This window comes from Saccopteryx leptura, chromosome 1 (genome assembly GCF_036850995.1).
Source record: "Saccopteryx leptura isolate mSacLep1 chromosome 1, mSacLep1_pri_phased_curated, whole genome shotgun sequence".
Lineage (NCBI taxonomy): Eukaryota > Metazoa > Chordata > Mammalia > Chiroptera > Emballonuridae > Saccopteryx > Saccopteryx leptura.
The window spans coordinates 18,100,037-18,112,592 of NC_089503.1; the positions used below are offsets into that span (position 1 = coordinate 18,100,037).

A 12,556-nucleotide genomic window follows, 5' to 3' on the forward strand; every position below is an offset into this window, starting at 1 on the left:
ATTCTTTCAAGTTAAAATGATGTGCCTTAAAAAGAAGTGACTAGGACAGCTTGCAGTGCTTTTCAAGACAACCATTATAGTTTGGAGTGCCTTACGTATATTTCACATTTCTTCACACAGAATATAAAGGATCTAGGCTTTATACAATCAATACTTTATACTGCATTTGTTGTTGTTGCTGTGTGTGTGGCGTGAAGAATATAATGCTACTCATCTATGTTGGGGCCGCTGCCTCAATCCGTCCCATCACTGCTTTTGTATCATCGGGACAGAGTAACACGGTGTAAAGGGCACAAACCACGGGGGCTCTAAATGTGTTATGAAAATGGTTTTGACCTCACCAATCCCCCAAAGCCAATGGCTTTAGGCGACCCCTGTGTTTTGGTCCTTCGACTCCTGCCGGGGTCACGACCCACAGGTTGAGAACCACTGCCCTAAAGGGTCTAGTTCCCCCTCCCCACCAGACTTTGGGAACCACTGATCCAACATGAATTCCAAACCCCCCAGCCTGGCAAATGTGGCTTCTGTGGTGTGGCACTAACCCAGCCTCCTATGCCTTGACACAAACCCTTGGTTCTAATCAAGCCAACCTTTCCTCTGTCCCCTCATCCCCCCAATCTGACTGTGCATGAGCTCACTTCTGTGTCCCTGCACATGGCCTACCTTCTGCCTGGAAGACGGCCTCCTACCCCACTCATTCCAAAATCCCACCTGCTCACAGCTGCCCCCAACAAGAATACATCCCTCCCACTGACAACTTCACACCACCCGCCTGGTTCCTCTACCACCGAACTCCTAGAAGGCCTGATTTCTTTCAAATCCATACGCCTGGTCCCCCCGCCCCCCAACCAGAGCACAGAGCACAAGCTCCTGGGAGCCAGGGGCAAGTTCTAGTGCATCTGGGCATGCCTAGCACAGTTCCTGGCAGAGTCCGGTGTTTACCACTGGTCTGCTCAGGAGGAAGGAATAGGGAATTCCGTGGAGGAGGGGCCTGAGCCATAAGGGAAGAGAAGGGCTTCCTGCACTTTGGGTACCTCACCTAAGGGCTGACCACAAGACCCAAGCTGGCCCAGACCACTTCTCTTTGTTGGGCACAAAGGCATAACAACAGCCTTTGTTTTAACAGCTCCCTTCCTCTCCTCTCCAAAGGACCCGAAGAGTGGCAGGCGAGACTCCTTTCTGGGATGGATGCCACTGCCACTCCACGTTCTCCGTGGCTTTCCTGACGAAGCCTGGGCAGCAGGACTTGGCAACATGAAGTCACACAGTAAGGGTGGTGGGCAAGGAGGGGCCGCCTAAGATACCTGGGGGCTGGGCAAGGACCCTAATTCTGAGCTTCCTGCTGAAACATCCTCAGTCTCTCCTTTACAGGGTCCGGATGCTGGCAGGTCCCGGGGAAATGTTTGTGGAGTGAATAACTGACTCATCCCTTCAGAGCCTCCCCTCCAAGCCATCCTCCCACTGCTGCCAGAAACTAGTCTCGAGTGCCCACTTACTCTTGATTGTATCCCTACTGTCAGCTGAGCAAAATGCAAAGCCTGGGACTGGCAGTCACCAGGCCTCTCAGCTCCTCTCCCATTTTCTTTTCATACTTTCTATATTTTATTCCACAAATATGTAATTCACTCTGTATCAGACACTGTCCTGAGTTTTATAAATATTGACTCATTTCACTGAAGAAAAATAGTATTATCCAAATTTTACAGATGAGGACACAGGCATAAAGAAAGAGCCTGACCTGTGGTGGTGCAGTGGATAAAGCATCGACCTGGAAATGCTGAGGTCGCCGGTTCAAAACCCTGGGCTTGCCTGGTCAAGGCACATATGGGAGTTGATGCTTCCTGCTCCTCCCCCTTCTCTCTCTCTGTTTCTCTCTCTCTCTCTCCTTTCTAAAATGAATAAATAAAATAAAAATTAAAATAAAAAAAAAAGAAAGAAAGTAACTCGCCTGCGGTCACGCAGTGCCTAAGTGACAATGCGGGATTCTCACCCCGGAGTCTGCTCCAGGTTCATGCCCACACCCCCTCACTCTCCCTCCAGATGCTGCTGGCAAACACAGCACTGCGGGTCTCCTCGTGCCTGTGCACCTGGAAGTCTCACCTGAAATACAGTCCCCCTGTTCTGCTTAGTGATGCTCCTTCCTCCATTCCCTCTCACCTGTCCAGACCTGGCTCAGACATGGGCTCTGCTGAAAAGTTCTCCCCAGCCCCCTTTCCCAAGGGGCAGCTGCTCTTCCGCTCAGGCCCGCCCTCCGTTATTCTAGGCCAGTGGTCGGCAAACTCACTAGTCAACAGAGCCAAATATCAATAGTCAACGATTAAAATTTCTTTTGAGAGCCAAAATTTTTAAACTTAAACTATATAGGTAGGTACATTGTTATTAACTTAATTAGAGTACTCCTAAGCTGGTCTTTGCGCCCACATGTGGTATTTTGTGGAAGAGCCACACTCAAAGGGCCAAAGAGCCGCGTGTGGCTCGCGAGCCGCGGTTGGCCACCACTGTTCTAGGCCATCAGCACTGGTTTACAAGTCTGTGTCCCCCATCAGACTGTGAGCCCCGGGGACCAGGTATTGCTCGCAATTGCACCCCCAGAGTGTAGAAGGGCTGGAAGCGGTGTGAAGGGTGCATGGAGAGACAAGGGAACAGTCCAGGCTCAGCCCCATGGAGCAAGCTGAGCGCGAAGGGCTTCAGGCCAGCACAGCGACCCAGCAGCTGCCGGCTCCTGCGGCCTTCCTGCCAGCACTGGGTGGGCCAGCGCTAGTTAGGGCTGAGCTCCTGTGTCTTGGAGGCACACTCTGAAACCAATCCCTGATGGGAATTGCCGATAAGCCTCTGAGTACCCTAACCCCCTGCCGGGGGGGAGTGTTACAGACCCTCTGCTGGCGCCCAGGCCCTCTTCTCTTGTGACCAGTCCCCAGGTTGCCTTCTCCTGTGTCTGCAGCAGGCTCCCATTCCCCACCTGCCAGGGGAGGCATCCCCTCATCCCTCATTCAAAATTTAACTCCCCTGAACTTTCTGATCAGGTTGCTCCCTCCTCCACCCCCTGGAACAGCTCCCAATGGGCTGTTAGCCCCTGGGGCCCTCCCTGTCCCCAGCTTCCATGCTCCCCACACAGGGTCTACCCCCCCTACCCCCGCTCTGAGGTGGAAACTGCACCTAAAATCTCTCTGAGTGGTCTTTTCTAAGGATTTGGACTCAAAGGTCCAGAGGGGTTCTGCCTCTGACCAGCTCTATATGCCCTCAAGTGAAGTCTCTTACCCTGTCTGAGCCTCAGTGTCCTCATCTGATAAATGGGGGAAATGCCCACTTTGTCTTCCTCATGGGATTGTTGTTCCAAGCTTGAAAGAGAAAGTGTTTGTTTATTGTAATCAATTCCTCAGTTTACCAAAATTTTAAAGAAAGAAATTCCAGAGGCTTAAATATTAGGGCCGCTACTCCGGAGCACAATTTGGCAACTGTCTAAACTGAAGACACACCAGGCTGTAACCAGGCACTGGTGGGGACAATGCACGAGGAGGCGTGCCCCAAAGCGGTTTCTGAGGGACTACTTGCAAGGGCCACAAACCTGCCAACAACTTGAACACCCACTGACAGGATACCGCTGCTGTGCAGTTACAGAAAAGAATAACATATGATGGTTTAAGTGAGTTCACTGGAGTTCATGTTGCAAGATGGATCAATGTCTAAAGCAATGGGAAAGACCTAAACTCAGAATATGTAGACTACAAGTGTACTTAAGTCTACTGCAAAACCACATGAAACAGTCCTATATGTTGGTATAAATGCATACCTATGTAGGGAAAAATTTCAAAACATGCATGAGAATTCAAGCACTAGAATGAAGACTGCGGTTTCCTCGGGAGAGGGAGCCCTGGGGCCTCCAGCTCTATCTAAAGCAAATATGCTACAATGGTAAGATCTGCCAAGGCTACCTGGTGGAGCCACAATATTCTGTATACTTTCCTAATTGCAAAATACTGAATGCTTTAAAAAAACATTTCCCAGTAATTTCTTAAGAAGACACCCAGAAGAACAGCTCTTTGAGGTTGCCCTGTGTCTTTCAGGGATGGCATGGAACCCGGGTGTGTTCCTCACACTGTCTCACAGCAGCAACCCCATGTCTGCGGGACAGGAAGGAAGGGCTCCCCTGAAGGATGCCTTCCAGAGGAGGGTGAGTGGGTGGCAGGCTGCATCAGTGGGGTGTCTGTGGGGGCTGTGGAGCAGGAACCAGCCTGCTCCCTTCCACAACCACCCCCGCCTCAGTGAAATGTCAGCAAGCTGGGGAAGGGGGTGGAGAGACAGGCAAGCTGTTAACCCAGGAGATGCTGGGGCGTGGGCAGAGCAGGCCCGGGCTCCCAGACGGCTATTTTGGCATGTGCTGTGATTGGGCTCAGCCTGAACAGGGGACAGGCCCCTACGTGGGAGCTCTGAACTGGCACTCTGCCAGGAGCAAAGGGGAGGAGGCCTCTGAGAGCGGAGGGGAGGGCTCTGGGTCCTCCCTTGCTCTACCTCTCAGGGTGCAGTGCTGGGTACAGAGGAGGCTGGCTGTGCTGTGCTCTCCCCGAGCACCTCTCCACGGGCCACCCACCGACCCAGGGCGGTACTGGGGGCTCCTTGAAACACGCCCCTTGAGTCTTCTGTTCACTGTACTTTGAAAGCAAGAAAAAAGGTCACAGACTTGCCCCTCCGCTCCAGACCCAGCCAGGGAGTCACACGGCAACCTGCTGACAATCCCAGTCTCCCAACTCAAGGGTCTCCTTCCAGCCCAGTCTTGCTTACCCTGAATTAGGGCCTTGGTTACAAGCCTCCCTGCGGGTCCAGGAGCAGACCACGTCATGGGCCTTTCTGCACTCCAACATGAGACGAAATCCTCTCACTCCATCTCACCGAGCCCTCAAACCCCTTTTCTGGCTCCCCCAGCCTGTAAATGGGAAGTTCTTTCAGAAGAAGGAAAGAGTACTAGCAAGTAGGGAAGCCTAGTGTGAAAGGCCTTGGGTTGGGCTCCAGCGAGAGCTGTGTGGCACCAGGCCGTGCCCCTGCCCCCTCGGAGCCTTGGTTTCTCATCTGTAAAGTGAGAATGACAGCCCCTTCCGGGCATCTCGTCACCGCTCGGGCCTACCCTTTCCGCACCTGACGCTGCCTTCCAAGGCGGCCACCTGTGACCGCAGGCCGTCCATCCAGGCCCCATGCTGAAACCCCCAAGGTGGGTACCACACTGCAGGTCCTATGTGGGCCAACACCCTAACAATATGAACGCGGAGGAAGCAACTCAGCAGAGCAAGAAATGAGTGCTCGGGGCCACCCAGAGGTCCCCCCACTGACCCTGCCTGGGAACAGGGGAGTGGAACGCCAGGACCCAGTGGCAGCAGCTCTCCCTCTGTCCACACTGTCCTGCCCCTGCTGAGTCCGGGAACCGCTCAGGCGGCCAGCACAGCCTCTAGGAGAGGCAGGGGCCAGGCTGAACAGTAGGGATGAGGACCTCCCAGAAAGCAGGGAAGGCTTCGGGGTCCTGTGATGTGGTATAAATTGACATGACCCTCGGGAATCCCAGGGTTAGCACTGGAGTCCCAGCTAACGCTCTACTAGCTGTGAGACCTTGGCCCAGTCAAGGCCACCTCACTGGGACTCAATCTTCAGGAAGGAGAAGGGGGTGGGTTGGATGATGTGGAAGCTCAGGCTCAACCTGCCTTCTGCTACATGTTGATTGGCTCCACCTGGGCAGCTAGTATCAGGTAACCCACCAGGAGGAGTTAGCTGTGGGTCCACCCACAGCAGGTCTTCGGTGCAAGCAGACTAGCAGGAAGGAGACTCTCTCCTCCTCTCCCTTCCCCACAATGGTGGCTGTCGCCCTCTTGTGTCGCTCTAGGATACTACATGGCAAGTTCCCTCATCAGCTTCTGGGCCTTGAAACTCTCTGGCGTTTGTGAGGGTGGAGGGACCCAATCTCTGCTCCTCCTAGGGTACAGCACAGGCTGAGCCTCAGGGCCAGCGTGCCCGCCAACACCCTCTTCTGCTGCGGGGGAACAGAGCATTCCAGGAAGCCCAGGTGGGCAGGTCTGTGTCTCTCTCTCTCCACCCCTGACCCTTCGCCCCCTCCAGGGCCCGGGGCCTAGGTTTTCTCTGACGAGGGTCACTCAGTCCTTCCTCTATCCTTGCCTAGGAAGCCACCCACTCTTGTGCTCTCCTTTGCCAACTTGAGAGTCCTGGGCAGCTCTGCATCCTGAGAGTTGACCTTTTGGGAGTGTGGCACAGCGAGAAAATGACAAGAGTTGCCCACCTTCTCCTGGACGTCTGAGCCAGGGGCTCTGGCGGTGTGGCAGTGGAAAGATTACGAGAGTCCTACCCTAGGCCCGACCTTGGCCACTGGTGCACGGGGAGCAGGCTGAGTGAGGTGAAGTGATGCTCGGCTCAGCCACTCAGCCACGGAGGCCCCTTCTCCCGAGCTGGTGGGGACCCGGGGACTGTCTTGCACCTGCCTCACTTGGCCACCGGGGCCACTCCCAGCATTAGCCTGAGCCAGATCCACCACTCAAAGAGGCTCCTTTGTCCAGACATCCTGGCGCCGCAGACAGACAGTCTCATCTCTGAGTATGAGGCATCCCTCACATCTCTCCCAATCATTGCAAAACCAACCCAAACTGGGACTGCTTCCACTCAGGCTGCCCGGTGGGCACCCTCTGCCCACCTGGACCCCAGGACCATGCTCACTTGGGGCCCTTGGCACCACCTCTAAATGAGACTATTGTCTTGAACTTGCTCCGCAGGTGCATTTCCTGCCTTCTGGGAACTAATGACTTTGAGCACTAATGAAAGACAGGGTGCAGAGCCACTGAGCAGGCTCCTAGGGACTCTGCAGGCTGAGACACCTTAAGTCTAGATGCGTCAAGTGCCAGGGAATTTATGATGCCCCTGGGGTGTAAAACCAGCTAATCCACAAGCCATGTGACCTGCCAAGGGTCAGGCTGCCAGGACCAGGCCAAAAGATAAGCAAGTGTTCCCTCCAGGTGGGCTCTGGAGGGACAAGGAGGAGACAAAGTCTACATCCCTTCACTTCTGACTGACCACTCCTTAGGCCAGTGGTCGGCAAACTCATTAGTCAACAGAGCCAAATATCAACAGTACAACGATTGAAATTTCTTTTGAGAGCCAAATTTTTTAAACTTAAACTACATAAGTAGGTACATTCCTTATCGAGGTAGCACCCACATATGGTATTTTGTGGAAGAGCCACACTCAAGGGGCCAAAGAGCCACATGTGGCTAGCGAGCCGTGGTTTGCCGACCACTGCCTTAGGCCAAAAGAATCCGAATGGTAAGGACAGCGGAAAAGCCAGGTGCTCTGGGACTAGAGCAGGGTCTATATCTCCTCTTCCAGGAGGGGACTGATGGGTCCCGGCAAGGACAGGTGGTAGAATGGCGCTGGGGAGAATCATAACTCAGCCTTGTGTCTCACTGGGCTGGAAAAGGGGAGAGGGCAACTGCTCCCCAGAGTCTAAGAGGGTGAAGCCAGTTGTGAAGGGCTGAGGTGGGCTTTAAGGAGAAGCCTCATCTAAAAAAAATAGATTTCACCCTGGCCGGTTGGCTCAGTGGTAGAGCGTCGGCCTGGCGTGCGGAAGTCCCGGGTTCGATTTCCGGCCAGGGCACACAGGAGAAGCGCCCATCTGCTTCTCCACCCCTCCCCTCTCCTTCCTCTCTGTCTCTCTCTTCCCCTCCCGCAGCCAAGGCTCCATTGGAGCAAAGATGGCCCGGGCGCTGGGGATGGCTCCTTGGCCTCTGCCCCAGGCGCTAGAGTGGCTCTGGTCACAACAGAACGACGCCCCGGAGGGACAGAGCGTCGCCCTCTGGTGGGCGTGCTGGTGGATCCCGGTCGGGCGCATGCGGGAGTCTGTCTGACTGTCTCTCCCCGTTTCCAGCTTCAGAAAAATATAAAAAAAATAGATTTTAGAGAGAGAGGAAGGGAGAGAGAGAAACACTGATTTGTTGCTCCACATATTTATACATTCATTGGTTGATTCTTGTATGTGCCCTGACTGGGGATGGAACCCACAACCTACATGTATCAGGACGATGCTCTAACCAACTGAGCTACCAGGCCAGGCAGCAAAAGCCTAGCAAAAGCCTCTTTTATTTATTAATTTTATTGAATGATTCTAGACAGACAGAGGAAGGGCGAGAGAGAGAGAGAGAGAGAGAGAGAAGCATTCATTTGTTGTTCCACTTAGTTGTGCATTCATTGGTCACTTCTCCTTTGTGCCCTGACGGGGATTGAGCCTGCAACCTTGGTATTTGTGGACAATACTATAAACGACTGAGCTAACTGATCGAGGCCAAGGAAAAGCCTCTCAAAGAAGATGCCAAGAAGGCTGCTGTTCAGAGGCTGTTCTGCCTGACCGGACCAGGGAAGCAAACAGGCTGCCCAGGTACCATCACTACCCCTCCCAAGCCCACAGCAGACAGTACTACCTGATTACAGAACTTGACCACTGAGCCAAGATCCGAATGCCAAGACTTAACACGGCTTCAGCAGCCACCACCAATCTATGTTACCCTTGACACTTCATTCTAGCCACTGCCTACTCACTTATCACACCCCTCACCTCCCGGGGTTGGGGTGTATATGAGAGGGGAGGGGAGCAAGATGGGGGAAATGCAGAAGGTGGGCGTCCAAAGAGAATCAAGAGCCAGGTTAAGAATAAGCATGGGGCCTGGGGAAAAGATGGTTTCAGCTGGGCGCTGGGAAGTTTTACCTGAGAAGGGCAACCAGTAAAGGTGGCAGGATCAAATAACCAGCATTAAAGGGGCAGCGCCCAGGGCAGGTGCACTGTTCCAAACGTTTGTTCTCGCTCCCTCCAATCAAGGCGAGGGCAGGGAGGTCAGCCCCAGCGGGCATCTGATTCTCTGAGTGCCAGGCCTGTCAGGGAAAAAACTTTTCCTCCAGTGCCCTCTCCCTGACTCTACTGGGTTTTCCAAATAGATTCATTTCTGATTGCCCCACTGCCCCAGCACAGGGCCACTACAAAGGAGACACTCCTCACAGGCTTCCAGAGGGGCTTTTGATTTTCTTCTCATTAAACATTCTATTGGATCTCTTAGCAGCCCAGAGTGATGTAACAGTACTGTGGTTCGCAAACTTGGTAGCACATCGAAAACACTTGGGAAGCTATAAGAAAGCATCAGGCCCCATCTCCAGTCACACATGCCAAGGGCAGGATCTAGGAATCTGTATTCCTTTACGCTCCCTAGGTTTTTGTGACATCTGGAAACCTGGCAGAGAATAAGGGATTTGGGTTTTGGAATCAGACTCGAGTTCAAACTCTATCTCTGCCTCTTACTTGCTATGTGACCCTGGACAATCTACTTATATTTTTTGAGTCTGTGTTCTTCTCATCTATAAAAATGGAGAAATAACACCTATCTGCTTATTTTAGAGAATTATGTAAAGGTACTTGTTGGTTTTCTTGCTTCTTGTTCTACCTCCTGAATGTGCCTGAGGTTTATCCCTACATCCAGAAACCTATGCCATTCAGAAGGGGCACAGTCACAGGTCACAGTAGCCCAACACTTGGTACCCTGTGGGTAGGGACAGGAAGCCTCTGGTGGAGCCCCTCCCTCCCCTGTGAAGCCTGTGAACACTGGAGGCTACATCCTGCAGAGCTGGGTGTAAAATGCTCCATCTTGCAGGGCTGTGGGCGACAAAACAGAGGTACTGGAAGCTTTGCTCCCTTCCCTGTTCTGTATGACATTGAAGTCCGTGTGGCTTCACAAGAGCCCACAGAGCTCCATCTGCCAGTGTGAGGCTCCAGATCTGTGGGTGTGCTTGGCAACACAGTGCAGGTGCAAAGAGCAGGGCACTGGCTAGGGTAAGTGGGCAGAGGTCAGCACTACAGGGACGCCAGCCAGCACAACTTTACCACCCATATCACCGGTGGTAAAGTCTACCCTGGGAAGAGACAGGGTAAAGCTCAGGGGGGCCAAATGCCATGAAGCCTGGGCAACTGAAGGAAAGTGGGAGGGAGGCCTTGGGCAGACTCCAAGTGGTCAGAGTCCAGTATGAGTTGGCTTTGGGGTCCTTAGCTGATTGGCTGCAAGCTCCTCAGCCACTGGAGGGCAGTGGGCAGTCAGGAGAAAGTCCAGGGAGCCAGGTAGGGTCATAATGAGGTCCCACCTTCCCTCACCTTACACCAGAGCTTCACTGGCAGGAAGCGGCTCCCAGCCAACTCCGCACACATGCCATGAGCTGCCTGCACTCAATCCTTCCCCGAGTTCCTCACCAGGGTCTTGGTCAAAGCCCTGTAGCCGCTAGATGGTGACATTTGGTGTGCTGGGGGAGGGGGCAAGATGGAGCTTGAACAGTGAGCATAGATTCCAGACTGCAGCCCACTCCATCCTTTTCCCAGCAAGGGAAGACCTGCAAGGTAGGGGGAGAGGTGCCTACTGCCAAGCAGAGAAGAGGCTGGGGTCTCCCTGCTAATTAGGAGCATGGCAGAACAGGTGGCCAGGCACCCCCAACCCCAAGGAGAGGCTTAAAATGTTGAGCGAGTAAATCAGTGACCAGTGCTCCCGGACAGGCATGTGTCCTGACAGTATCAGCGTGGCCATGTTCTGCAGATGTCATGCAGTGGTGGTAGGCAAACGGGCCCCACCGAAGTCCAGGGGGGCGGCCAGATCCCCCACTTCACCGGAGCCAGGAAGCTCGGAGGGGCCCCTGTTCTATCAGTGCCAAGAAGGGGTGAGTGGCCAGTCCTGGGGCTCTACCTGCTGGTGCCATGGTGTTGAGGTGATTCTGCCTTCCTGCTGGAGAGCTGGAAGCTGACCCTGCCTTGATACTACGGAGGAGGCGCGCTAAGTTGCGGGTGCCAGTGCCGGAACGATGGGAGATGACCCCCACGTGGAGCCAACTCCAAGACAGCCCGCACCGCTGGTGCCCGTGGGAAACCTCCCTTCGGTGTCAGCACCGAAGTGACCGAGGAATGCCTCCCGGTGTCAGGCGCGGCATCCGCCTGGTGCCGCGGTGTCCGCCCCGCCGCCGCCGGACTCACCTGTGCCCGAAGAGCCGCAGCCCCGGGAAGCGCCGCTTGCTGAGGCGCCGCGGCGTCTTGTCCGGCTCGGGACCCGCGTCGCGTTCGGAGCCGCTGGACGAGGCGGAGGCCGACTCGGAGTCGCTGCTCCGGGCCTCGGGGCTGCGGTCCCGCGGCTCCATCCGGCCCTAGCCCCGGCCGGCGGCGGGCTCGCGGGAGACGTCCATGCCGGGCCGGCGGCCGGGGTTCAACACGCCGGCTCCGCGCTGCCCGCCGCGGCCATGGCGCGCACTCGATCTGCCCGCCCCGCGCCGCGCGCCCCCGCGCCCCACGCCCAGGTGCCCGGGAAGCGGCCGCCGCCGCTCCAGGAAGTGCCGCCAGCCTCGGCTGCAGGACCCCGCATAGCTGGCCGGGCTGCTGCCTGCCCGCTACGGAACACGCCCCCTCGGTTGAGCGCGGCACCCGCCCGCGGCGCCCTCTGCTGGCCGCCGGCCGCTCAGCAACCCTCTTCGGCCACCCTGAGGGGGCGGGGCCGGGGGCAATAGAGGCCCCGCCCCCAAACCCTGCTGGTCCGCCCGGATCCCACACACTCTCCTGCCTAACACAGCCGCACTGCGCCCGCCCAGACACAAAGTTTCCCTCCTCCTAAACCCCCCATCAAACAACCTACCTGATCACTAGTGAACACCCGCGAGGGCGGCTGTCACCACCTCCTCTCGTGCACACCCTCAGTGCCTGCTCATAGCAACTCATGCAATCTCTACCCTTACCCCCTTGGCTCTCTCAAATCACACCCACGGGAACAAAAACCACATTATGCTCCCCATACATACAGAACAAACATGCCTCTCACACAATTACATTCACTCATTACTCAAACTAACACTTCCCACCCCAGTCTCTTAAACTTAGAAATGTATTCCAGGACCAAACTCACTCACACTGAAGTGACCCTTGCACTAACAAAGAATATACACTTTTCTCATATAAATTCATCTTTCCACAGCTGTTAATTGCTTTCAAGCCTTTTGCACGCTCCTCACAAATAGCATTTTCCCAACACAATACCCAAAAAAACCTGTAGATCTCTGACACTATAGGAATCACCTGCACACTTTTACACACTCATAAATACACGCACATAAGGATCACATTCTCACTCGCCAACATACACACATCTTTTTCCTATGCACAACCTCCCCCCCAGGACAGTGGTTACATGTTGCCACATCCCTCTTACACACACATCACCCACCAGAAATAGACCTCTCAGGCACACACAAACACACTCCAAGGGCAGCAGAGCTTGTTTCGATGAGGAAAGCATTGGAATTAGAGCGGTCGTCTGTGGTGGCACAGCCAGCACACATGCTTGGGAACCAGCAGCTCCGACCGCCTCTGCTGGGCTGACAAGGGAAGGCCAGGCAGCCACAGAGCATGGTCTCCTTCCTCCCTAATGCAGCGACCCCGATGCCCACAGCAGCTGCCCGCTGTTTCTGTGCCCGCTCCTCTCTGCAAAGCCACATCCTGTGTCACCTT

At 54.8% G+C, this 12,556-nt stretch overlaps 1 protein-coding gene across 7 annotated transcripts in view; it reads right to left on the reverse strand.

Annotated features, from left to right (window-relative positions):
- The window catches only part of DGKZ (diacylglycerol kinase zeta), a 44,294-nt gene that overhangs the window by 20,950 nt on the left and 10,788 nt on the right, over positions 1-12,556 (reverse strand). For 2 of the 7 annotated variants that reach the window (XM_066362450.1, XM_066362441.1), the window contains exon 1: positions 11,039-11,422. The exons of 3 other annotated variants lie outside the window; for them this stretch is intronic. Coding sequence is in view for 2 of the 4 variants with exons in the window: in XM_066362502.1 (XP_066218599.1) it covers positions 11,039-11,199 (161 nt within the window). In the remaining 2 variants the exon portion in view is untranslated. Of the gene's footprint in view, positions 1-11,038; positions 11,423-12,556 lie in introns of those variants that run through there. 2 more of the 7 variants (XM_066362502.1, XM_066362493.1) reach the window with 1 other exon arrangement.